Source organism: Misgurnus anguillicaudatus, chromosome 1 (assembly GCF_027580225.2).
Source record: "Misgurnus anguillicaudatus chromosome 1, ASM2758022v2, whole genome shotgun sequence".
NCBI classification, from domain to species: Eukaryota; Metazoa; Chordata; class Actinopteri; order Cypriniformes; family Cobitidae; genus Misgurnus; species Misgurnus anguillicaudatus.
In genome coordinates this window covers 20,406,753-20,431,846 of record NC_073337.2, presented here as the reverse complement: position 1 = coordinate 20,431,846, position 25,094 = coordinate 20,406,753, and the positions used below count along the sequence as shown (strand labels likewise).

At 40.9% G+C, this 25,094-nt stretch overlaps 1 protein-coding gene across 1 annotated transcript; it reads right to left on the bottom strand.

Moving 5' to 3' along the window:
* Window positions 1–40: 40 nt before the first annotated feature.
* Window positions 41–24,645, bottom strand: prrt4b (proline rich transmembrane protein 4b). The gene is made up of 4 exons (XM_073867841.1): window positions 24,496–24,645; window positions 16,691–17,720; window positions 12,361–12,474; window positions 41–2,907 (listed from the first exon to the last, which is right to left on the bottom strand). The coding sequence occupies exons 2-4, from the start codon at window positions 17,622–17,624 to the stop codon at window positions 890–892; spliced, it is 3,066 nt and encodes a 1,021-aa protein (XP_073723942.1). The 5' UTR covers window positions 17,625–17,720; window positions 24,496–24,645; the 3' UTR covers window positions 41–889.
* Between the last annotated feature and the right edge of the window lie 449 nt (window positions 24,646–25,094).

The following is a 25,094-nucleotide window of genomic DNA, read 5'->3' as shown; positions in this document are numbered from 1 at the left end:
TTTGCGATGTTTCAGCATTTGTGTGTATATAATGTCAGCATTTTCCATATATGTTTTATTTAAAATCTCCAGTCTCTAACAAACATTAGATGGATCAGCAGTTTCACACACTTCATGTTTTCAAAACATGCACGCTATAAAATGTACAAAGTCATTTTTCTTCATTCTTAATATGTATTGAGTAACAGTGTATCAAGTATTTGGAGTATAACCTGGCAGATAAATAAATTATTCATTGTAGTTTATATCAAAGATACACAACAAACAAGATGAATGAAACGGCAGTCTATAGCTCAGTTCATGAAGTGTTAGGTGTTCACCAGAAGAGGGTGCAGCAACCGCATTTATGCCCTTTTAGAAAAATGATTGGGCTCCTTCAATAACACTATAATGCATATTTGCAAACACAGAGGTTTGCTGGTATTTGTGTAGCTGAGGGCCAAAAGCACAAGCTGATTTTTAAATTTTAAAGCACTTGCACCCCATTTCTGTAGTTAACAATTCATAGTATTGAACAGTAATGGTTATCAGTAGTTTGCACTCTCACAGTATTATTAAATATAGACAAAGGGAATTTGTACAAATGCCTGCAAACATTACACTGTTAACATTGTAGAGAAATTTCAAAACAAATGCTTTACAAATACAAATTTGCTTACCAATAATAATTAAGTAGTTTTGTACAAAAACAAGTTCTGGCAGTTGTTGGCACTTAATCCTTTCCGAGAAAATAGTCCCAAGATTCCATCTTTTTGGGGGACTTGCCTTTGAGACATTCAACCAATACAGTCTACCTAACATTCAAATCTGATTTGGCACCTCAGCAAACCTGCTTATTAGACCATCTTGTCTGCCGATCATTTCTGTGTTGGGATGTAGAAGTCTCCCCTTAAAGGTCAATAGTCTCACTGCATACGCTAAGAGAGTCTATTTGTCTGCACACAGTGATAAACTCTTCTTGGATAGACTGGTCAAATCCTGTCTGCTGGTCCAGACTTTCCTGTGAGTTTAATGTTCTGTAGGGTCTCTGTAAGCCACCTTCCTGATGGCCAGAGGTGGCGGTGTGGTTTGAACTACCACTGAGGGTAGAGGGTGGAGGATTGAATCCCTCTGGACTTGAGCACAAAACTAGCGAGGAACCACCCAATGACTGCCTGTAGATGGATGAAGAACTGGAGCTGCCTTTCCAGCGTTCTGGAGATGAGCAGCACGTGGAGGACGACAAGGAGGGAGATGGAGGAAAACCCAAAGAAGGACCACCTTGTTGGGTTTGGGAGGAAAGGGGGGTCAGTGGTAGGACCTCCACACAGGATGATGTCCTGTATAGGCCTGGATCAGGCGTAAGAGTGTCTTGGAGGGATTGGGCTCTGCTGGTGTTGGTCTCCCTAACATCCAGGGAGCGGTCACTGACAGTAAAGGGCCGCAAGGGACTGAAGAGACTCATGGGAAAGAGAGACTCGCTAAATAGTGCCTCATCGATGCTTCTCCGCAGATTTATGGGTGATGGTGGGCGCAGATCTGCTGTTGAGTCGCTGGTACACGATGAACCTCCAGAGGGGGCACCGATGTTAGGCAGATTGTTAGGCATGTCGAGGTCTAGGTCACGAAAGGCCAATGCCCGGTTACTATGGTATAAAAGGTCAAGGCCATTCAAGCTCCCTAGACGTTCATCCACCAGTGTGTACAAGGGTAGGCACTCCGTTTCTCCATGCCCAATTGAATCACAAATGGCCAACTTCTCCTGCTGGGATAGAGTCCACTGGTAGCTCCCGGGAATGATGGGTGACTTCGCCGCAAGCAGTTCTGTCCAACAACCACCTGGCTGGGGAAGGTGGTCAGAACAGTAGACTGGCTGAGCAACTACCATAACAAGTGTGAGACAGACCACAGCTTCACACGCTCGACAGCTGAACTGGAAAGTCCACCACGGCCACGGCCGAAAGGTCTCGGCACTTCCAGCCAGGCCGAGAGCGTGCAGCATGGCGTAAAGCTGGAGTCCTGCACAAGCCAGAGAGAAGACTGCAGATAGCAGCACTGCAGCTGCTGCCCGGTCCCAATCTCTGCTTTCGGCGAACGGGCAACGGTTGAAACGTTCAGCTGGAGTTGGTGACGTGTTGTTTAGATGATAAATATGCTTGGAGTCAGCACGAACATAGCAGTAGAACACAAAATATGCAACTGATAGGAAAGTTGCAAGAGCCACAAAGGCGCCCCTGGAGATCAAGGAGAAAAATAGGCAGAGTGCGCCCTTCTGGTCAGCATGGAGGAATGCAACAGGGCCAAATGCAGCTGCAAAGTGCAACAACACCAAGCAGGCCAGGAAGCAGGGTCTCTGAAAGGCTGAATAGGAGAGCTGCATTCGGGATCGCATTGACAGGAGCAGGAACACCAGGCCAAACGCCGCAGTCATGCAAGGAAATGGTGCTTCGTAAAGTAACAGTGAGGCTTCAGTAGATGCCATGCGGTCCTGATATCCATAAGCATCGTATACCAGGGCGAAGGCCCGAGTGCAGCCAGCAGCCACTAGAGAGAGACTGACCAGAGCAAAGTAGCCACAGCCTGATGGGTACTGTAGAGGCAGGCAGAGGAGGTTTAGGGTGGAGGCCAATGCAACTAGGCAGAAAACAGTGCCCAGTCCGTAAATGTGCGCTTCCCATGCTGAACCCCATGTTGCCAGGGCGCTGTTCCAGTCAGAATACAGTGCCACAAACATTGGTGGCACCGGAAATGCGATGGGGTTTTGAGATTGGTTTGTGGAGATGAAGGGTGTGCTCCCATTGCTTGGTACAGGGGTGGGCCAAGTGTCCACAGAGCTGCATATTCCAGAACGCTCAGCATTGCAGTCTGGTAGTGCAGATTCTTCTGTGAAATCTGTAAGCCAGTCCTCAGACGATGTGGTGGGCATTTCTGAAAAAAAAAGGATTGTACTGAAGTATGTGTTGCATGCAAACCTCATTCAAAAACACTAATATGCTTTTTAGACAAATGGGACCCTGGACCACAAAACCAGTATATTTTGGCTATTGCTACCAACAATACATTGTATGAATCAAAATTATTCATTTTATGCCAAAAATCATTAGGATATTAAGTGAAGATCATGTATCATGAAGATATTTCGTAAATTTCCTACCGTAAATGTATTTATCATTAGTAATATGTGTGGCTAAGGACTTTTTTTTTAATAACTTTGCACCCTTAGATTCCAGACTTTCAAATAGTTGTATCTCAGCAAAATATTGTCTGATTCTAACAAACCATACATCAATTGAAAGCTTATTTATTCAGCTATTCAGATATTATGTATACAATTGACCATATGACTGGTTTATATATGGGGCCATTTTTGCCTTTATTTGATAGACAGTATTTAAGGAGAGGACAGGACAGTACAGGTTGGAGAGAGGGGTATGAGATTGGCAAAGGACCTTTAGCCGCGGTTACGAGTCATCCCAAAATATTTTTAATTATATTTGGGTCGCGGTCGGTCGGGTCGTTTGAAATAAAGACACCAGTTAACTATTTTAAACAATTACTACTTTTAAAAATGCGGGCCAGGGAGCGGGTCGGGTACACTATTTATTTTATTTTGTTTGCGGTCTGAGTTGCGGGCGAGTTAGTTGAACGAGGGTTGGGTGCGGGTTGTTTATACATTGACCCGCGCATCACTGTTGTCCACTACACCATTGGCTCCGATATAAATATAATATTTTAAAAGAAAGTTACTTACAAAATTAGCAAATTGGTCATGTACATTGGCGGCCAGTGACTTCTTTTTTCGAGGGCGCTCGATGCGAAGTTCATCACAACATGTATGTAGCCCGCCATGTGTGTGGTTCCATTTTCAAAATGTGTGTTCTGCGCTCGAGAGATCCTCTGTGCATCACGTGTCTTGTCAAAATAAGTGCCTGCTGCAGATGGGTCTAAAGGGTTTATGATAAAAGAGACACTCGCGTTTGCCAGATACTCGCATAATCTCGTGTGTAATCAGAGTTTACTGTTAAGGCAGTGTGTTGCGTATTTTGTGAACGTGAGCGTCTCTTTTATCATAAATGGTTTGACGCATGTGCAGCAGGCACTCATTTTGACAAAACACGTGATGCACACAGGATCTCTCGACGCGCAGAACACACATTTTGAAAAAAGGAATTACACACATGACACTTCGAACACTTATTTTGAATTAGCGCCCCTCAGATGAGCAGTCACAAGCCACCACTGGTCACGTACATACTAGAGGTCTTCACGGGTCGACTTGGATCCGAAAACCCGAGGTCCGACCGAGACCCGATTGGGTTTGGGTCTAAAAGTTTTACATGTGCCTCGGACACGGGTCAGGTACAATAATAGCGGCATCGCGTCTCGGGTAATTAAAATAAATGTGTTTTTGCCGAACAGACCCGAGAAGACCCTCAACTCTCTCACGTGTGTGTGTCAATGTCCTTTTCAAACCTCTCAACGAGGCCACCAAAGTTTTGTTCTGTCTGACTGCGGAGTGTGGGTCTGCAGAATGCACACACGTCAGTGGCGTTTACATTCGGGTCCAGTCGGGTTAAAAAAAGTTGCCACTAGTTTGGGTCGGACTCGGGTCTAATTTTCTAGTTTGTCTCGGGTCGGGTCTTTCTTTTTAAAAAAATATTTTAAAAAGGTATAAAGTGATTCAGGTCATTTCGGGTTGGGTACATTTCTTTGGGCCGGAGAAGACCTCTAGTACATACATAAAATGGGTAGGCCACAGACAACCAAGCCAGTCTGCTATTACTGCCATCTCAGACAACCTATGATTTGTTTACTGCAGTGTTTCCCAATCCTGGTTCCCTAGTACCCCCTCCCAGAATGTTTTAGATGTCTCCTTACGTAAAACACCGGATTTGACTCATCAGCCTCCTTCCAGAATGGTTCACATGTCTCCCTAACAAACCGACGAGTTAAATCAGGTGTGTTAGATAAGCAGCCATCTAAAACTTCCTAGGAGGGGGTACTCAAGGACCAAGATTGTTTTTTTGTCATAACCATCACCAGTAGAGGGCATATTTGAGGCAGCAGTCAAGCATGTTTCACTAAATCTAGGAAAGCATTTAAATTTTAAAGCATTTTTTTCACAGCAATAGACAAACCCAACAATCAGAAATGATATGAAGAGGGCAAGATTTTTTTTTAAGAAACCGGGTTACAGGGTGGACTGCCACGAAAGGCGGAGACATGGCATCTGTTGTTTCCATTTAAATGTAACTGTGATCAAATCGGTTGTTTCGGAGAACGCCGTGACGTGGGAGGAGGTTGCTGTTTTTGATTTTGGATTCTGTGGCTTGGCTCTGGTGCATTAAGAGTGTTAGATTCATTAGGGCTGCATAGTGGAGAATTGGAACAACATGCGAAATACCATGTGTGTGACAGCCATCCTGGCCTTGTCATTTTCCAGGTCCCTAAATGTTTTATTTAAGGGTGATGTAAAAATTCGTTCCTAGACCACTATATACATGACATCATTGCACAGGAAACCCATCATGACAGCTGTTTTTGTGGCCCTAAAATTATGAGACATTTAAAAAAGCATATTGCCTTCCAGTGAATCCACGACTGACGTGCGAATCCATCAAAGAGTAGGAATATTAGCTACCAGAGCCGTGTATAACAGCGCAGATATGTGCGTCAGCTCTTCAGAGACTGACACATCTAATTACACCCTTTATAGAGCAGATCACAGCCGTAGCTCATCTAAGCCGCTACTATCAGCCTTCTTGAAAGAGCCAGTGAGTTTATTGTACCCATGAGACGAAACCACAGAGCTTTAACACAAAAACATTGGTACTCCAGCATCGTTAAAAGCCACAAAATTTAGTTGAAATAGTCTTATTGTTTAGGATTCAGCCAACCCCTATGTTATGAATGGATGCAACATTTCAATGCTAGTGAGACCCTGCCTCATATGGGTTTCTTCTATCGTCTTTTATATGTTTGCAAGTGACATTTTTTGTTACACCCAGCTGTATTTACGATCTTCCTCCGTCTCAAAAAGCCTATGCATAGACACGGGTCACTCCCAAAAAGGTGGGTCTGGTATGTTTAAGCGCTGGTTTTGGCCGTGGCTGATGACCACTGCTTCGGCTAAATATACTCACCGTGCCCGTTCTGTGGTCAGCACTGGGTTAGAATGTGAAAACACCATGTAGTGTTTATTCTGAGGGTGGCAATAGATAATCACACATAGCCATCAATGACTAATGGTAGTGTGCATAGTGCTCATTAGATATTTCTCTTTAATCAAGTCTACCACAACACAAACCACTAAGCAGCACTCATTAGACCTATCGCATGACATGAAGATAGCTGTTTGCACACTTTAATGTCAGATTAAATATAGGTTACATGTACATTTCAAATCCACTTAAAATTTGGTTTGCCTGAGTACGCTGAGGTCATTTGTTTAACTCTTTCCCCGCCAGCATTTAAAAAAAAAGATGCAAGTTAGCGCCAGGTTTTCACAAAAGTTACGCCTTCCGGACAGTGGCGGCCGGTGACTTCTTTTTTCGAGGGCGCACAATACGAAGTTCGTCACAACATGTATGTAGCCCGTCATGTGTGTGGTTTGTAATTTCGAAATATGTGTTCTGCACGTCGAGATATCCTGTGTGCATCACGTGTCTTGTCAAAATAAGTGCCTGCTGTAGATGCATCTAAAGGGTTAATGAAAAAATAGACGCTTATGCTCACCAGATACTCGCATAATCTCATGCGTGATAAGAGTTTACTGTTAAGTTAGTGTCTTGCGTGTATTTTGTGAACACTCTTTTATCATAAACGGTTTTGACGCATGTGCAGTAGGCACTTATTTTGACAAAACATGTGATGCACATGGTTCACATGATGCAACAAACACATATATTAAAAACACAAGCAACACACACTTATTTTGAATTTGCGCCCCTCGGATGAGCAGTCACGAGCCACCACTGCTTCCAGATAATCTTATTCTTTAAATATATAAACATACAATATATTAAATGCTAGAACAGACCCTCTGCTTTAAAAAAAAACCTATCTTAATTTGATCTCTTTTTATCACCTCTCAGATATGGGTAGATTTAAAAAATACCAAACTTTCAGCAAAAAGCTGAGATAATTTCATTTTTGTAAAGGATTTTTGTTAGAGATCGGATTCAGAGCGATGATCAAAACATACACAGAGTTTGTACTGTTTTCGAATCAGTAGATGCTTCAGTGTTTTATAAGGTGGGTAAGATCGCCATCTAGTGGATAATAGTGGAAATATGGATCGCCATAAAAACTCGTCATTGGAAGGGAAGCGTTTTCTCTTAATTGACAAGATAACTTGTTAGTGGTAGGGAAAGAGTTAATATAGATGTCTCAATAGAGCTTCAGGATTGACAGAATAAAGGGGACAGATTATGGGTTATTAAAATTGTAGAGGACAGTAAAAAAACTGGAAACACAAACTAACTTTTAAAGCAACACTAAAGAGTTTTTGCTCTTTGCTCCCCCTACAGGTTAGAAGCGTAATTGTCCATTACCACTGTCGTAAATACTGCAGCATAGCTGGCTCTGATTGGATTGTAGGTCTGCCGTAAAGCAAGTTTTTGTAGTTTTCACTCGAACTACAGGACCACTACCCGACGGTTGGAAACTTCTTTAGTGCGGTTTTGGCCGATAGAGGGCTGCAAAGCCAATGTGAAAGTGCCGTTCACCCTGTTTTGAGTTGATGAACCACTGAAACTTTTTTGGAAACGTTATTTTAAGGTAAAAAAAATCTTTGGTGTTGCTTTAAAGGTCCAGTGTTTTTTTTTTAGCGGCGACATTGCGAATTGCAAACACAGCTCACCCCTTAATTTCGAAACGCAATGAGAAGCTACGGTAGCTGCCACAGGACAAACACGTTGCATCCGACACAATGTAGGGACGAAACGTTCTCTTTAAAACAGTTTGTGCGTTTAGGACTACTGTAGAAACATGGCGGCGACTTCCATGTAAGGAGACCCACGGTATATGTAGATAAAAATGGCTCATTCTAATGTAATAAAAATAATACAGTTCATTATGTAAGGTCTTGATAATATAGATGATAATATAATATTGATAATATAGTACCTTTAAATGAAAACACCACAGTTTTTCAATATTTTACTATGTTTTTACCTCAACTTAGATAAATAAATTCATACCTTTCTTTTTTGAATGCGTGCACTTTTAATCTTTATACAGCGCTTCTTGAATGCATTAGCATTTAGCCTAGCCCCATTCATTCCTATGGCTCCAAACTAAAGTTTTATTTTGTGACACCATACTTACTCGTGTAACTACATGTAACAGTCTTTAAATAGGAAAAACATGGAAGTATTTGGTGGCTTCTAAATTCATCCCTGTTTGGATCCTAGGGAATGAATGGGGCTAGGCTAAATGCTAACACATTCATGAGGCGCTGCAGTGCACACATTGAACAAATATAGGTATGTATTAATTTGTATAAGTTGAGGTAAGAAGATAATAAAGTATTGAAAACGATGATGTTTACCTTTAATATACAAAAAGTGAGCCCTCAATGCCATTTTAAAAGGCTGAGTAAGTCTTCACAAGAATAGTTATTTGTATTTAATTATCCGGTGGGTGTGTAATGTGTCATTCTCCCGTGAGGAAAAAGTGTGCAGGGCAGACATAGGAAGTGGGTGGCGTGGAGGCCGGGCACTGATAAGAAAGATTGTTGTGGCAGCTTTGTGCGTCCTCCCTCTTCATTTCCTCTCATACGCTTGTGCCAGCCACATGGGGTGTGGAAAATCTGACCGATATCTGGACATCAGCCAAAGTTTCAGTCAGGGATCAATCGGAGCACAATCCCTGCCACAACACGGCCAGACTGCATGACACTCAATAGGTGGAAATTACTGACACAGACTTCCACAACAAACCAGACACACAGGCATTTAACACAGGAGGTAAAGACAACATTATCACACAGCTCTGGCCTTCCATACGATGCTATTACGGTAGTGCATTGTAATTGTTTTGACAGGAAGTTCAGTGGGAGGGAAAAGGAAGCAGACCAAAGACAAACGTCTCCACGGATCCACATGGGGTTAATGGAAAGCCCTCTTTAAAGATATGCACGGTCTATTGTTATACAGACTTACACTATCTGACCTGCGTTATGGTTAGATTAAAGCAAGGGTTTTCACTATCTCTGCCCTCTTTAATAATACTATTCATAAGCTGCAATAGGCTAGAACGTTTCCATACAAATTGATGAAGTCAGGGTGGACTGGCAGTGCATTAGCATCTCATAGTGATCAAATGTACAGCTGAGCAAGTGCATACATGTAAATCTGATCCAAAATATACAGGACAATAATGTGCATAAATCTTCTGCATCTATATTTAAGTAACAATAGCCAGTGTCGGGGCTTGTCATACTGTTTACGCAATGAGAAGGCCCACAAACACACACATATCCTCCCAACCTGGTTCTTAAATCAATGTGGTATATTTGTCCATCTATTCATGGAATTTAGGTTAGCTCACTTAATGTGACAGGGAAAATGTGGGTTAGGTGCTGCTGAAAAGTAGTTGGGTCTCTTTAAATGCACCTCGTGATCAAAAGAGGAAGGTGGCACACTTAACACAACGCCCATACATTGATAGATCTGCTCTGCTGAGATGTTGTGTAACTCTCTTGGGCAGGTCTCTCGTGCACATGAAAGAGTGACGTCGGCACCAAACAACCAATCACGTGCAAAATGGACAGATCGAGTTTTGTATTTCTTAATAATTATATATTAAGAAAATATTAAGTATAAAAATGTATAACAGTCACAGAATTATATTGTTTCTCTGCTGCTGTCAAAGCAAGCTTTTATTTCAGTAACCACAGATATACCATTGTCTTACTATAGTAACCATAGTTTAACAATGGCATCTTTATAGTAAACATATGTTATCCTGGGCCACAATAGTTCATATTCATGGTGTCAAATAAGTACACTTAGACAATCTTAAGAACATCCTAAGAAGTACAGGAGGCACAATGATACCGTATTAAGCAGTGCCCGAAAATAGTCCCCTGCCGTTGAAAGTTAGTAAGGGGACTATTTTTGGGCACTTCGTGATATCATTGTGCCTCCTGCAGCCATGTTACGACAGCAAAGTCCTTGATTATTACGCCAAAATGAGAGTATAGTTCCTAACCATATCGGCCTAGAAAATCACAACTTTTAATTTTCTGTCGGTCTTAATACACAATGTAACTACAGAAGAGTCAAGTTTTAAATAAGAAATATATTGAAACTCTTTGGTTATTTTTTAGCACAATGCTAATGGTCTAATCAGATCCAATGGATTATGCTAAGCCATGCTAAAAGTGGTAACGACAGACCCAGCTGAATGGAATCCAAAACAGCAAAAATCATATGTTTAACTCCAGGGGAGCTGGAAAATTAGCACACCTTCAAAAAAAGTGGAGTTTCCTTTTAAGTACATTATGGAAGTTTACTACTTTTTCACCTGGGTTGAAATTCATTATCTAAAAGCAGAATAAGTAAGCTTTCCATTGATGTATGGATTGTTAGGATAGGACAATAATTGGCTGAGAAATCTGAGGGTGCAAAAAATATTGAGAAAATCGCCTTTAAAGCAACACTAAAGAGTTTTTACTTTTTGCTCCCCCTACAGGTTGGAAGCGGAATTGTCCATTACCACTGTCGTAAATAATTTACCCTACTTTTTTTCGTCTCCTCCGAAATGAAACCCTTCCTTTTCATGATGACAATTGAAAAGCTGCATGAACGCTAGGTAATGGTATCTTTGTTTTATATGTACGTGCCGAGTATGCTCCTCCCATAGCCTGCAGGATGCGCCACTGCCGTAAAGCAAGTTTTTGTAGTTTTCACTCGAGCTACAGGACCGCGACCCGATGGTTGGAAACTTCTTTAGTCGGTTTTGGCCGATAGAGGGGGGCAAAGCGAATGTGAAAGTGCCGTTCACCCTGTTTGAAGTGGATGAACGACTGAAACTTTTTTGGAAACGTTATTTTAAAGCTCACGTAACACACGCTGTTTCTGCATTTCTGATGTTAATCTGGAGTACCTATAGAGTAGTATGACATCCTTTATATCTCCGAAGAGTCTTTAGTTTAATCAGATTTATAAAAGAAAGATTAGCTTTACCGAATCTTTCCGATAACATACGAAAAAATGAAGAAGGAGGAGTTATACCGCGGGAGTTCGGGCTCCTTACATCCAAAAACTGTAAACGGGTTCGGGCTTTTAAAAAGCTGTCAATCAAAATGTACTTTCGGGTTCGGGCCAAATTCTGTCGGGCTTCGGTGTTGCTTTAAAGTTGTCCAAATTAAGTCCTTAGCAACACATAAAACTAATGATAAATAAATCTTTGATGTTTTAACAGTAGGAAATTTACAAAATATCTTGATGGATCATGATCTTTACTTAAAGGGATAGTTCGGCCCAAAATGATATTAAACCCATGATTTACTCACCCCCAAGCCATTTGAGATGCATATGTCAATCATTTTTCAGACAAACACATTTTCAGTTATTTTAGAAAATGTTTTAGATCTTCCAGTTAATCAAATGTAATGTACTGGTCAGTGGGTCCACGTCCTTCAAGTCCAAAAAATGTGCATCCATCCTTCACAAATAAATCCAAAAGGCTCCACGATGATTAAAAAAGGTCTTCTGAGGGTAATCCGCGTGGTGGTGTTGTAGAAATATCCATATTTTAAACTTTATAAACGAAAATAACTCGCTTCTGGTAACGCCAGATAGCATTTATCAAATATCCCTTTAACATGCTACTGATTGTTAGAATAAAAATTATAATTTTGACCCATACATTGTAATGTTGGCTATTGCAACAAACTGGTGCTACTTATGACTGGTTTTGTGGTCCAGGGACATATTACAGAAAAATCGTAAAAGGGACTCAATCCCCATATAGCCTTAAAAGACTCAACTTTTCAGTAGTAAAAATGGTTACAGCTGGTACAAAAAGTGTTTTTGGTCTATATAACTCATTTTGCCCCTCATGACAACTGTGAGGGGGATGTATTTTTTGTAATCCACGAGTGATGAACGATGACGTGCGGCCAAGATGGCGACGGCAGGCACCGCCTACTTTAAGCTTCAAAAAAGCTCTTCACAAACCTACCTAAAATAGTTCACCAATTAATAGAATAACAACTATTAGTTAGTAAGAGGTTGGCCTGTGCTGTTGTTTACTCCGGTAAGTGGTCTTGTTGTCTTTTGAAAATTGACTCATGCGCAATGCAATCTGAGTACAGTTATGAGAGGTGTATATTACATACAAGCGTATATTGGGGCCATCAGTTTTAATTACCTGTGCTCCTGTGGGTCGTTGCGGTAGATGTTGTTGTCTGCTCGCCGTGTGGCTCATGCGTTGTCAGATCAGCACTTTTCCCTGTACTCTTATCTCCTTCCTCTCGAGCAAAGCCTGCTGAGAAAACAGAGAACAGAAGTGGTGCTGAATGAAAGATTGGGGAGAAAAAGCGAGAATAGTTCCTAACCTAGTTACGTCAATGCCATGATCTGAACCTGAGTGACTTTGTTTTTCAAGTGCACCGTAAAAAGTAAAGTTTGATCAACTTAAAAAATTACTTTAACTGATAACACAAGTTATTTCAAAGTGGAAAACACTTAAAGCAGCATAAAAATATATGTTGAATGCTGCATTTTTTACAGTGTACTGTGATAGTATCAAAACACCAAATTATAACTTTGTAAACAAGCAGAATTGTCAAAACTAATTCAAAACAAATCCCTCCCATTATATGAAGCTTCAAAACACATTACAGTAGGTTGCTTGTGGCTGTGTTGTGCTTACACGCACCTTACAGAGACTTAAAAGAGCCCTGACACAATGAGGGCAGAGTGTTTAATATCAGCTCAATGATTCCCAAAGATCCCACTGTAATAACTTACTCTATTAAGCTTATATCAAATAGTTCAATATTCCAGCAAGTATATAATGTGTAGTACATGAATAGGCTAGTTCTGCATTTTCCTAACATCAACCTTGTGCATACTGTACTTCTGTGTCCCTGCATAGATTTAGAGAAGCTGATTCATTTATCAATTCCACCCGCTGGCTTCAAATGAAGCATCAAACGTCCTCTACCACTCTCTGTCAGAGTCGCCTAGACCGCTAGCATCATTAATATAATCAAATGTTGAAACATTTCACCAAAGAAAAAGTGTGTCAAATGCATATTCAGTGTGACAAATGCAGACTGCAGTCACATGGTTGCCCTGTTTAAATGACCAATTATGATCTGTTTCTCTGTATACCTTCAAATATGTGTAACTAATAGGCATTTACTGTACAAAACAATCTGGTGATGGTTTTGTATGTGTGTTTGCATAAAGAGGTGCTGGCTATGTTCAATTCTGTCATTATTAGTGATGCTTGCATTTATGCAAAGCCATCTGGACAGAACTTCAATGCGTAACTTTTCCCGCATGCTTTGTCGTAGACCCATAAATGAGGGCTCAAACTGACCAGCTTATTGAGGAGAGGTGTGCTATTACTTTTATAAGTGATCGGATGCACGGTGTTCGCACAGGGGGTGAAATATCACCAGAAAAATCCCATAAACATAACATTATGCCGAACATTGACGGGTCATAGCTCCGAGTGAATATCTCTGCATCAGAACATCGTAGAGAACATAGATATGTATAATAAAGGCTAGATGTCTAACCCGCGCTGCTGGCCAATTGAGTGGAACGTTCGCATTTGGCGGCCATCTTACCACAGGCAGCTCGCTCACTGGTAGTGTTGAGTTTTAATGGTGCAGGTACTTTTAAATGACCATAAGTTGCTCAATTTTCTACCGATTTTCAAACGGTTTGGTTTGTTATAAACGTCAAAGATGTACCTATGACACTGCATAATTATACTAAAAAAAATTCATGAAACATGTTATAGCATCCAGAATTGTTGCCACGTTATTAACGTTTGTAAGAAACCAAACTATTTGAAAATTGGTAGAAAATTTAGCAAGTTATGGTCATTTAAAAGTACCTGTACCATTAAAACTCAATGCTACGAGTGAACGAGCTGCCTGTGGTAAGATGGCCGCCAGGTGATGATGTTAGAGACTCCGTCGTAACACATCTATCCTTTATTATACATATCTATGGTAGAGACCTGGGGGTTGGTTCATTTTACTTGTGACTTGGAGTATAATCACTGGTGTATGCCAATTCACTCCAAAGCAACCAAACAGAGGTACTCTAGCAACGGGAAAATAAACAAAGCCTATATCTCTGCATCAGAATATCGTAGAGATATAAGGATTGACTTTTTGAGTCAGGTTAACAATTTTATAATATTTTATTTTTTTCTGAATTTTGCCATGGCAAGCACCACTTCACATTTTTTTCAGAAATCTAGTTTGCACATTCGTGCTCAAGGCACGAAAAAGCTGAAATTTGTGCCAATTAATCACATTTTTCAGGACTATAAACTATACGACGTTCCATGTGATCAGTCTGGAAATAACACCATACAGTATGATTTGAAAGGACATGAGGGTGAGCAGAAAAATACCTTTTTGGATGAACTATTCTTTATTTAGTACCGAGAAATTATGTGTATTTTTGAGCAGGCTTCATTTCTCACACTCAGTTTATAAACCCCATTTCAATTTCTTTCTTCCCTATGTTCACCCAATCTTCATTTCCTGCTTTCCCCTCCTCCTTTCAGATTCAGTGTGGAAATTGACCTTGCTCTTTGCTCTAGCGTGTTTTTTAAGGTGGGGGATAAGCAATTTGTGGCTGCTTACACCTCCAGAAGACCCAAGGTGACCCAGACATTAGTCAATAATTTGCTGTTTCATGCTCGCGCACACCACTTAGAAGCATGCTCTTTTTATAGCAGACATGTTTTAGTACATCCCTAGATATCTCTCTCTTTATTATCCAAAACAATTTTAACCAGTGCATTGAAGCCGTACTGTACATTTTGAACAATAGATACATTATACAATACATATGGGAATTGAACATGGGCATCGTACAGTAAGTGCCATGTTTACCATCTGAGCTATAGATGTGCATTTCTCTTTCTATCTCTACCAAATCTCATGTTTACTACTTTAGCCACGCTTCTTTATTTGAAAGGAAACAAGTGTGGATGGACAGGAACAAAACAGATAGAAAAAAAATGCATCACTGGGAGCCAGAAGAGGCTTGAAAGAAAACGTAAGACTGAAGGGCTAAATGAGACTTATGGCTGGAAAAAACAAGAGAAATCAAGAGAGGCCTATTACGGAGAGAGAAAAAGAAGGATAGAGAGAATGGAGAAAAGGAGGCAAAATGTTGAGAGCAGCATGCTCAGCATCCGTGAACAGGCGGTGCGGAAAAAACATCATCCCAGAGGATTGGCTGACTCTCCTTTGGAATACTGATCAAGTGCCGCCCGGCTAGCTGTTTCAATGATACAAATCCCATGCCTATACTTTACACATACACTCCTTAGCTGTAGATACCAAACAGAGCCAATTCAACAGTGGTTAACAACACTGCTTACCCACCTTTCAGGGGGGACAGCTTGGTTCATGGCAGGATATAACAATGATATCCTTATAAGATCTAAAGGTATGTTTTAATTTGCAGTATACAATGTTTTAATTTGTTTGGGTGGCATCTGGCATCTTACAGGTTTGGAGCTCATTTGGATTAGCATACTACTTAGCATATACAGTATACATTGAATCTAACTGTACTGTACATGAAAAAGTATGCATTGTACAATGATTTCAATAGCATGTCGTAGCATGACATCCTAAATTTCATACATGCACCTTAAAAAAATACTGGGTTATTTTCAACCCAGCGCTGGGTCAAAAAGGGATGAACCCAACTTATTGGGTTGGAATTTAACCAACGCTGGGTTGTTTTAATCCATTGTTGGGTCAAATATAATTTGTTTTGGTCAATTTAACCCAACAGCTGGGTTTGCCCCCTTTTGACCCAATGCTGGGTTAACAAATAAAGTGTGTTGTTCAGTAGTTTTTTTGCAATTGTCTGAAAGGTGCAAATTATTGCAATCAAACATAACTTCAAGGTCAGGGAAAAGGCTGCGATACGATTTCCTTTTCTATAAGAAAAATTATAATACACCAATGGCAGTGCGTGATAAACCAAATGATGCAAAGCTTTTTATTTTTGTTTGCTATATTAGGTTATTACAAGTATTTGCGTGCTTGTAGCCAAACCGTGGGTTCACACCAGCCACGTTTGAGGCGTCAAATTCGCGTCTACCACATCTAGTTTGCTGCTTGAACATTTTGAGTTTACTGCTTCATTTGCGCGTTAAAGCCTTGTGTGAAATTCTAGTCATCAAGACATTCATGTGGAAATTTGCATCATGGGAGGGGCTTATGCGAGGAGCAAGCTCTTGATTGGTTAACGCAGCGCGACAAACTTTTCTGCCAAAGTTCAAATTTTTAAACTCGCACATTTCCTGCGGCAATGCTCAATTCGGGCTATTTTACTGCGCAGCTCTATTTGTGCCACGAGACCTCCAGGTGCGCACCAACGCGTCTTTACATTGACTTAACATTGATTCACTTGACACCTTTAACGTGGCTGGTCTGAATGCAGCATAACAGATACAGTATAAAGATAGAATAGATCCGACTTACCTCTTGTTGGCCGGGCGGAGGAATATTCAGGGCCGACGCTTTCCAAGATTTCCTTTTCTCTTGAGCCTGTAGTTTGTTCTGCCAATGTAAATCCATCTAAAGCTTTGTCAGTGGGCTTAAAATGTGTCCAGTTTGGCTCTGATGTTGTTTGTTCTGTTCCCGATGTGTTTTGTTCGGGGCTGATGGTGGTCGGAAGTTCAGTAGATAGTTTGGGCTTTGTGACTGCTGGTGTGGTTTGCAATGAAGTTGTTGGTAATTTGGGTTCTGCTGTTATTGACTCAGGATCTTTTGGTCTACTCTGTGGACTACTATAAACATTGCTGGCATCTGTAGTATATGTTGGTGTAGCTGTCTGCATGGTGCTTGTACTCCGAGCAGCAGACGTTTGGGTTTCTGGTTTAGTTAGCTGTGGTGACGTTGGTTGCAGTGTGTTCTCTGTACTCTGGGCATTATTGGAGGGCAAGAGGGCAAGATCATAATTTTGATCAGCCTTTGAAGATGATTGAGGTGAATAGAAAGGCTGCGTGCTCCTGAGTAGTTCATTTGTCAGAAGTTGAGCTGATTTTAAGGGCAGTGTGGTGCCTATCTGAACAGTGTTGCTTTGAACTCTTATAGCCGCGGTTGTGGTTAGTTGATATTTGGGGCTGGCAGACTCTTTTGAAGGAAGAGTATAGTTTTGCGTGGTCGTCTCTGGTAGTGTTGGGTTTCTTATTGTTGTGGCAGGCAAAGACCGTTTAGACCCACCTAAAAATGATTTCAAACCAAATGATGGAAAGTTTGGTTTCCATTTTGCAATATCGGGTAGGCCTATCCCCCATCTACTCACTTGTGTTTGGACGGTCGGTTTCACCCCAAACACACTGAAAAATCCATTTACAGTGCTGAAGAGACAGACCAGTGCAACAACTGGAAGAACCCCACGCAGAAACGGCATTCTGCCTTTCGAAGGTAGACACGAACCGCTGCTCACATGGTGTCTGACTTGCCGTGGATTATCCACCAGATTCACAAGGCTTCTGCAGAAAAACACCTAAACCAATAGGGAATTAAGGTTATAAATGAAATTCAAGCATTAATATTTTAATTATTTGTGACTCTGCCTGTGAATTTCAGGCTAAAGTCTCATAATCTATTTATGAGATGGGAGAATCAAAGTTGGATTTCAGATTTCACATTGATCTTTGACATGGCCTTACTTAGCCAATATGAACGATATCAAGGTTATATTTTTACACAATGTTCTTTACATTATGTAGGATGTAAAAAACGTACAGATGGAAATCACAAATAATGAATTTAGCTGGGTTTTCAAAGGCAAGGTCACATTTCATAGGCAGCAATTAAATGGAGATCAAATGGTGCACCCCGCTGTTTTTTTGAGAGAGTACTTCAGTAATATTGTCTGTGTTTGTCCTAGTTTAAGAGACATCTCAACAATGTCACAAACTGTACTCAAAAATGAATTTTAAGTTGATGCATCAAACCAAACCAAGATCTCTGTTAAGTCTCCTCAACAATAAAAAGCAATAAAACAGCACTAAAACCTTCATCTTGAAAGTGTAGTAAGAAGTCAATGCATCTTATCAACTGTGCTGTGCTTCCTCTTATCAAGAAACCACAATGTTTTTGAGGTACCTCGTGTGTCTCTATGAGAACTTTATACGTTGTAAGTTTCGAGCGCAGTAGGAGCATACCAACCTATTTGCTTTATGTTGTGAAAGTGGTGGCCTCAGCTTTCCATTGACCGAACAATTAAAGAGGGGAGATCTTTAAGAATACTAATCGGAGATTTTATTGTGGGTGTGTATGTATGGGGGTGGTGCAGGACGTATAGAGGCCCGGTCTCTTTGTGGAGCTGTGGACTAATTTTGGAGGATAAAGCTTATGCCCTGTAACCCCAGTGAGAGGAGTTGAATTTGTTGGAATTTCTCTCAGAGGGAGACCTCAGACACTTTTCTTTCTTTCCACCCCCATATAACACTCTCTCGGTTTCTCTTTCTCTCCCCCTCACACGATTGATTTGTTCTTGAAACCGAAATAAACTCTTTACTCTTCCACTGGATAACAACATCAGTTGGTATGATGCATAGCATTTACATTTACACTGTATGATTTTCCTTTTCTTCACTTTGTAACCCCATTGTGTCTTATCCATCTGTCTATGCCATTTGTCTCTTAAATGACCTCTCCATTGACTTCTAAAAACTGATCCCTTGTTCACAGCCTAATGCAGTTTGCTTACTAGATTAGACCAACTAACAAACTCTGGGTCTATAAGCATTAAAGAAGATGGATGGATTTTAGTTTCATCTTGGTGTGAAAATGCTAAAATCAGCTGCGACCTACAGAAACACACTGACCTTTGTGGACGTTTTTTCATTTTAAATGCACATATATGACACACCAGGTTCAGATTACACAATATCAGCCCCGTTTTGGCATGATCCATTTGATTTAAGGTGCTGTAGTGATTTGTAAAGTGTGTCTAGTGGACAACAACCAATGTTGCACTTGCGACACTACACAATGTACCGACAAAAAGACAAGCATGTTAGAGTGTTTTATTCCAGGCTTGTTTGCTGCGGTCCGAGCCACTCTACTGAAAAATCCAGCTAAGACCAGCATAAGCTGGTAGCTGGTTTTAGCTGGTTTAAGGTGGCACTAACTGGCTTACGCTGGTCCTCCCAGCCTGACAAGGCTGGTCATGCCTGTGGGCCAGCTGGTCTTCCAGCCTGACCAGCTTAGTCCAGCTAGACCAGCTTAAAAAGTGACCAAAACACAGCTAAACCAGCCTGCTACACCAGCAAATCCAGCTTCCTATACCAGCAAAACCAGCTAAACCAAGTTGGGAGACCAGCTAAAACCAGCTCAACAGCTAATGCTGGTCTTAGCTGGATTTTTCAGTAGGGCAGTTGTAGCTGGAAGGAAAATTTCATGAAATCAAACTGGATAAGCACTTTTTTTCCTAATACTACCCCCAAACTTAGCCCTAAACCCAACATTTCATGGGATTTAGGCTGTAGCTGTATCCCATAGTCTGAAATTATGTTGCCATCCTTATCCTACCCTTAAACTTAACCCTAAACCCAACATTTCACAGGATTAAGGTTGTAGCTGTATCCCATAGCCTGAAATGATGTTGTCATCCTTATCCTACACCCAAAACTAACCTTAACCCCAACATTTCACAGGATTAAGGCCGTAGCTGTATCCCATCTAGCCATAATCGCTGTTCTGACCCCAATTTTACCCCCAAAGCTAACCCTGAACCCAACATTTCACAGGATTAAGGCCGTAGCTGTATCCCGTCTAGCCAGAATCGCTGTTTTCATCCCAATCCTACACCCAAACCTAACCCTAAACCCAACATTTCACAGGATTAAGGCCGTAGCTGTATCCCGTCTAGCCAGAACCACTGTTTTCATCCCAATCCTACACCCAAACCTAACCCTAAACCCAACATTTCACAGGATTAAGGCCGTAGCTGTATCCCATAGCCTGAAATGATGTTGTCATCCTTATCCTAGACCCAAAACTAACCCTTAACCCAACATTTCACAGGATTTAGGCCATAGCTGTATCCCATAGTCTGAAATAATGTTGGCATCCTTATCCTAGACCCAAACCTAACCCTAAACCCAACATTTCACAGGATTAAGGCCGTAACTCTATCCCATAGTCTGAAATGATGTTGTCATCCTCATCCTAGACCCAAACCTAACCCTTAACCCAACATTTCACAGGATTAAGGTCGTAGCTGTATCCCACCTAGCCAGAACCACTGTTTTCATCCCAATTCTATCCTCAAAGCTAACCCTAAACCCAACATTTCACAGGATTAAGGCTGTACCCGTATCCCATCTAGCCAAAACCGCTGTTTTCATCCTAATCCTACCCCCAAACCTAACCCTTAAACCCAACATTTTATAGGATTTAAGCAGTAGCTGTATCTCATCTAGTCAAATCTGTTCAAGCCCTCCGGTGCGTTGGGCTGGGTTTGCATTTTCTTGATTCTATTAAACACCGGTTAACTTGCGTTAATCTCAATGTGGCTGAAACGCAGTCGTAGGTTGTTTTGCTTCTTGGATGTGTGTGGTGCTACTGTTGGGTGTGACTGTAGGTGGATACTGTACGTCTCCTCTGGTCTTGCTTTCAATTGCGTAATCTCTAAACAGAGGGCGCTGTTAGTTTTCAGCTCTCAGCTAGTTGAGTCATGGTCATTACTGTCATTACTAACTAGACTACTCACTCATTACCACACCATTCACCACCTCGTTTGAGCTTTGAGATTCCCATCTCCCACAACCTCACTATTAAAGACTGCATCACTGCCGGTCAGATATATAAAAAAAATTCCTCTTAAATGTGAAGAGCAGTTTGGTCTGTGTTAAAAGTCTGTGTAAATCAGACCCCACAGGAGCTTGTTACACAGTATTTCAAATGCTGTGTGTGTGTGTGTGTTTGTGTCAGAGCCTCTGCCAAACAGGAAACCTTAATGACTGTATAGCTTTGAGGTTTATTACTACACTCTTTCTTTTTTTCTTTCTTCATCCATTTCTTTATTCTTTCATTGTTATGTGTCTGCCAGAGAAAGGTCTTGCCAGCGCAGGATGTAATCCCTCAAGCAGAAAAAAGGAAAAGAGAGCATCCTAGAGCTACTTGTGATTTAACATCACACATTTATTCTTTGCCTAAAATCCCTCCCTCGCAGGGTTTTTATTTTTTTTGGAAGTTGGCCTTCTCTGTACTGCCCGTTACCCACTATGCCATTTTGTGACGAACTTCATTCTCTCACCTTATAAAGTATATAGAGTGAGATATGAATTATCCAAACACTTTAACAGTCTTTTTTATCAGTGGTGGCTCGTGACCGCTCATCCCAGGGGCACAAATTCAAAATATGTGTTCGGAGTGTCATGTGAACCATGTGTCACCTTGTTTATCAAATTGCATTCTTGATTCAAGGTATTGGTTAAACATTGAGAGGCAATGTTTGTCTTTCATTTAAGGAAAGGATTCAGGACTTTGATTGAGAACCTTTAGGGACTTTGTAAGTTCAAATTCTGGGTCAAAATGTTCTTCTCTCAATATATGTGTGCTTAAGAGGATTTCTAGCATCGAGGACCTCCTTAAGTGGCGACGGATTGACTCGTCATGGTATCAATTATTTTAACAGGCCCCCAGACGTGCATGACTGCTGTGGGAATCATCGGATCACCCCTTAGAAGAAACTGACTGATTTATTCACGACGGCTTTCTGCTTCTTGTCCGACAGACACTGTGGGGGAGGAGGTGTTTTTGACCTGCCGCCATAAAAATGAACAGACGCCTAAATGGGTCTTCCTTTAAATCTGGTCTAAAGGGACAGCTTAGGCCATTAGTCTAAACTTAACCCCAGGTTAACCCAACCATGAACTAATGCAGCCATGGTCCGGTGCTTCTTGTGGTCTATGGTCTAAATATTGCTTTGTCCTGAACTACTATAGTAAGAAAAGGCATTCAAAGTACTGAGAAATAGACAGTGAGGGAACTTAAACTTAGTATTGGACAACCAATAATCTTCTTTAAAAAAAGATTAAATGCAATAAACAATTGGAGATGATTGAAAACCACAGTGTTTTCTCTCCTATTCGCTCACACTATAAAAACTGGAGCTAATACTGTTGACTGTATGTGCACAATCATTTTCCACACCATCAACTTTCTGTGTCTTCATGCTTGTCCTCATACTAACACAACCTTCCCATTGCAGTCCTGCCTTTCCATTCACATTTAATCCATTTCTGCACATATTTTAATGGATTATTGTAGTTTTTGCTTCCACAAATGTGAACCTGGACCACAAAACCATAAGTAGCACAGGTATATTTGTAGCAATAGCCACAATGGATTGTATGGTCAAAATGATCTATTTTAATGGCAAACATGATTAGGATATTAAAGGGGACATATCATGAAAATCAGATTTTTCCTGTTTAATGCTGTGTTCAGACCAGCCGTGGTAGAGGCGTCAAGCGGTACACGCGATTCGTCTCATTCGCACGTCTAGTGTTGCCACGGGAAGTTAAAAAATTTGAACTTTGGCGGAAAAACGCGCCGCGTTAACCAATCAGGAGCTTGCTCTAGTAGTGACATGATTACAGGAAGCAAGCGGGGTCACAGAAGCCTATGGAAGGCCCTCCCATGAATTTTCGCGTGAATGTCTTGATGACTAGAATTTTATGCGCGAATGAAGCGAGTAAACTGTAAATGTTCAAGCGGCAAACTAGACGCGGTAGATGTGAATTTGACACCTCAAATGGCTGGTGTGAACCCACGGTAAGTGCTATAATTGGGTCCCCGTGCTTCAACCTAGAAAATGTGAAGAACAACCCAGTAACTAACTAGTAAACCATTCTATGCAAGCATGTGAAAAAATAGGTAATTGAAATTTGGCTCCCCTTGTAATGTCAGAAGAGGATCTTATTATAAAAATACCACCTCTTAATCTGCACTATCCAATCACGACACTGCCATTTAGTGCAGAGAAAGAGAGAAATAATTGACAGCACAATTGTGTTTCAATTTCAACAAACCACCATTATGGTGATCAGTGTTTGCATCTCATCAGCTCATTTACATTTTAAAGGACACACCCAAAAACGGCACAATTTTGCTTACACCTACAAAGTGGTAATTTTAACATGTTATAATAAATTTTCTATGTGGTATTTTGAGCTAAAACTTCACATATGTACTCTGGGGACACCAAAGATTTATTTGACATCTAAAAAAACTATTGTCCCCTTTAAGTAAAGATCGTGTTACATAATAGATATTGTGTTAGATATTTTTTATAATTTAAGATAATTTCCTACTGTGAATTTTTCAAAAATGTATTTAACATTAGCAATAGGTGTTGCTAAGGATTTCATTTGGACAACATTAAAGACAAATTTCTCAATAATTTGATTTTTTGCACCGTCAAATTAAAATTTTCAAATGGCTGCATCTCTACCACATATTGTCATTTCCTTACAAACCATACATCAATGGAAAGCTTATCTAGTAAAAAAATGACCCTTATGACTGGTTTTGTGCTCAAGGTCAGTTTTGGTTGTTTCTTTACATTCAGGTTGAAATGTCACTCTATGATATAACAGCACAATATCACAAACTCACAACATCTGATGTGCCTATCAACCAAATGCATCTCTGCATATTTATGAAGACATTAACATGCGATCAATCCTGTCTGAACAACCTGTTGACATATGTGACACCAAATTTGTATTCAACATTACAATGTTTTCAGATTCGACCCATTTTGAATGTTTTTCACCTCGTTTTCCGCGCACAGAGCAATGCTCTTCATCGGAGTCAATTCCACTTAACACATGATGAATGACCTGTCAAGCTAATGTTTCATGAGCTTTTCTCTCCAAGCATCCTTCAGATCACCTGATTATCCCAGATGCACAGTTGCATTACCAGGCAGCTACGCTGGCCGCCTTCGCCATGGTTACCAGAAGAGCCGAATGCATCTGAAATGCAGAGCTGTACCCACACTGCACATACGTGTCTATGTGAGATGATCTACCGTATTTAGCCTGAGTGGCTACAAGCAAAATGACAGATGTTTATTGACATGACACACGCGAAAACACACCCAGCTAAGGTTGTATATCTTGTATGCCTGATGTATATAGAACCCAGCCAACCAGCGAGAGATTCTGCCACCTTCCCAGGAACACCTGCAGTGAGACTGTAACCTCCATAAACATTTTGCGCAGTGTGAGAGATGAATGATACAAGGAGAAACTCACCGTTCCTCCAGAGGAGAGGAAATAGAAAATCCAGAGGAACCAGCAGCACTCCAATGCAGGGAAGAGAGAGAGAGTGATATGTCTCCCTACCGTGTGGGAGAAATTGTTTTCTGCTGCACTTTCTCCCTCCCCTGCTCTCTCTCTCTCTCTCTCTCTCTCTCTCCTCCCCTCATCAGTAGTCTAGCATCAGTAGTCTAGCATGGGATTCGGATGCACAATATCTGGTCACAGCTCACTGAACAGATTGTTAGAGAGCAGAGAGCAAGTACACTAGGAAACAACGTCAAGGAATTAAGAAGCTACCACAGATGCAAAACACACACAGGGAATACATGATGGAAACCACAGCTTCTGCCATTTCTTTTATTGACATTAGCTTTATCACATTTCACTTGAAGGTGAACAGTGTTATTTCTGTGTATTATGTCTGTGAGCATGTTTTTCCAAACACTTTTCCAAGTTCCTTTGGTCAGCCAAACAGATAGTCCCTTCCCAAGGTCTGGAGTGACTTTTGATAACGCTACAGAGCAACAGTTTTACACTTTTCAGGGTGAATAAACCTTGAAATGACATTTAATGTATTCAAAAGATTTGATACC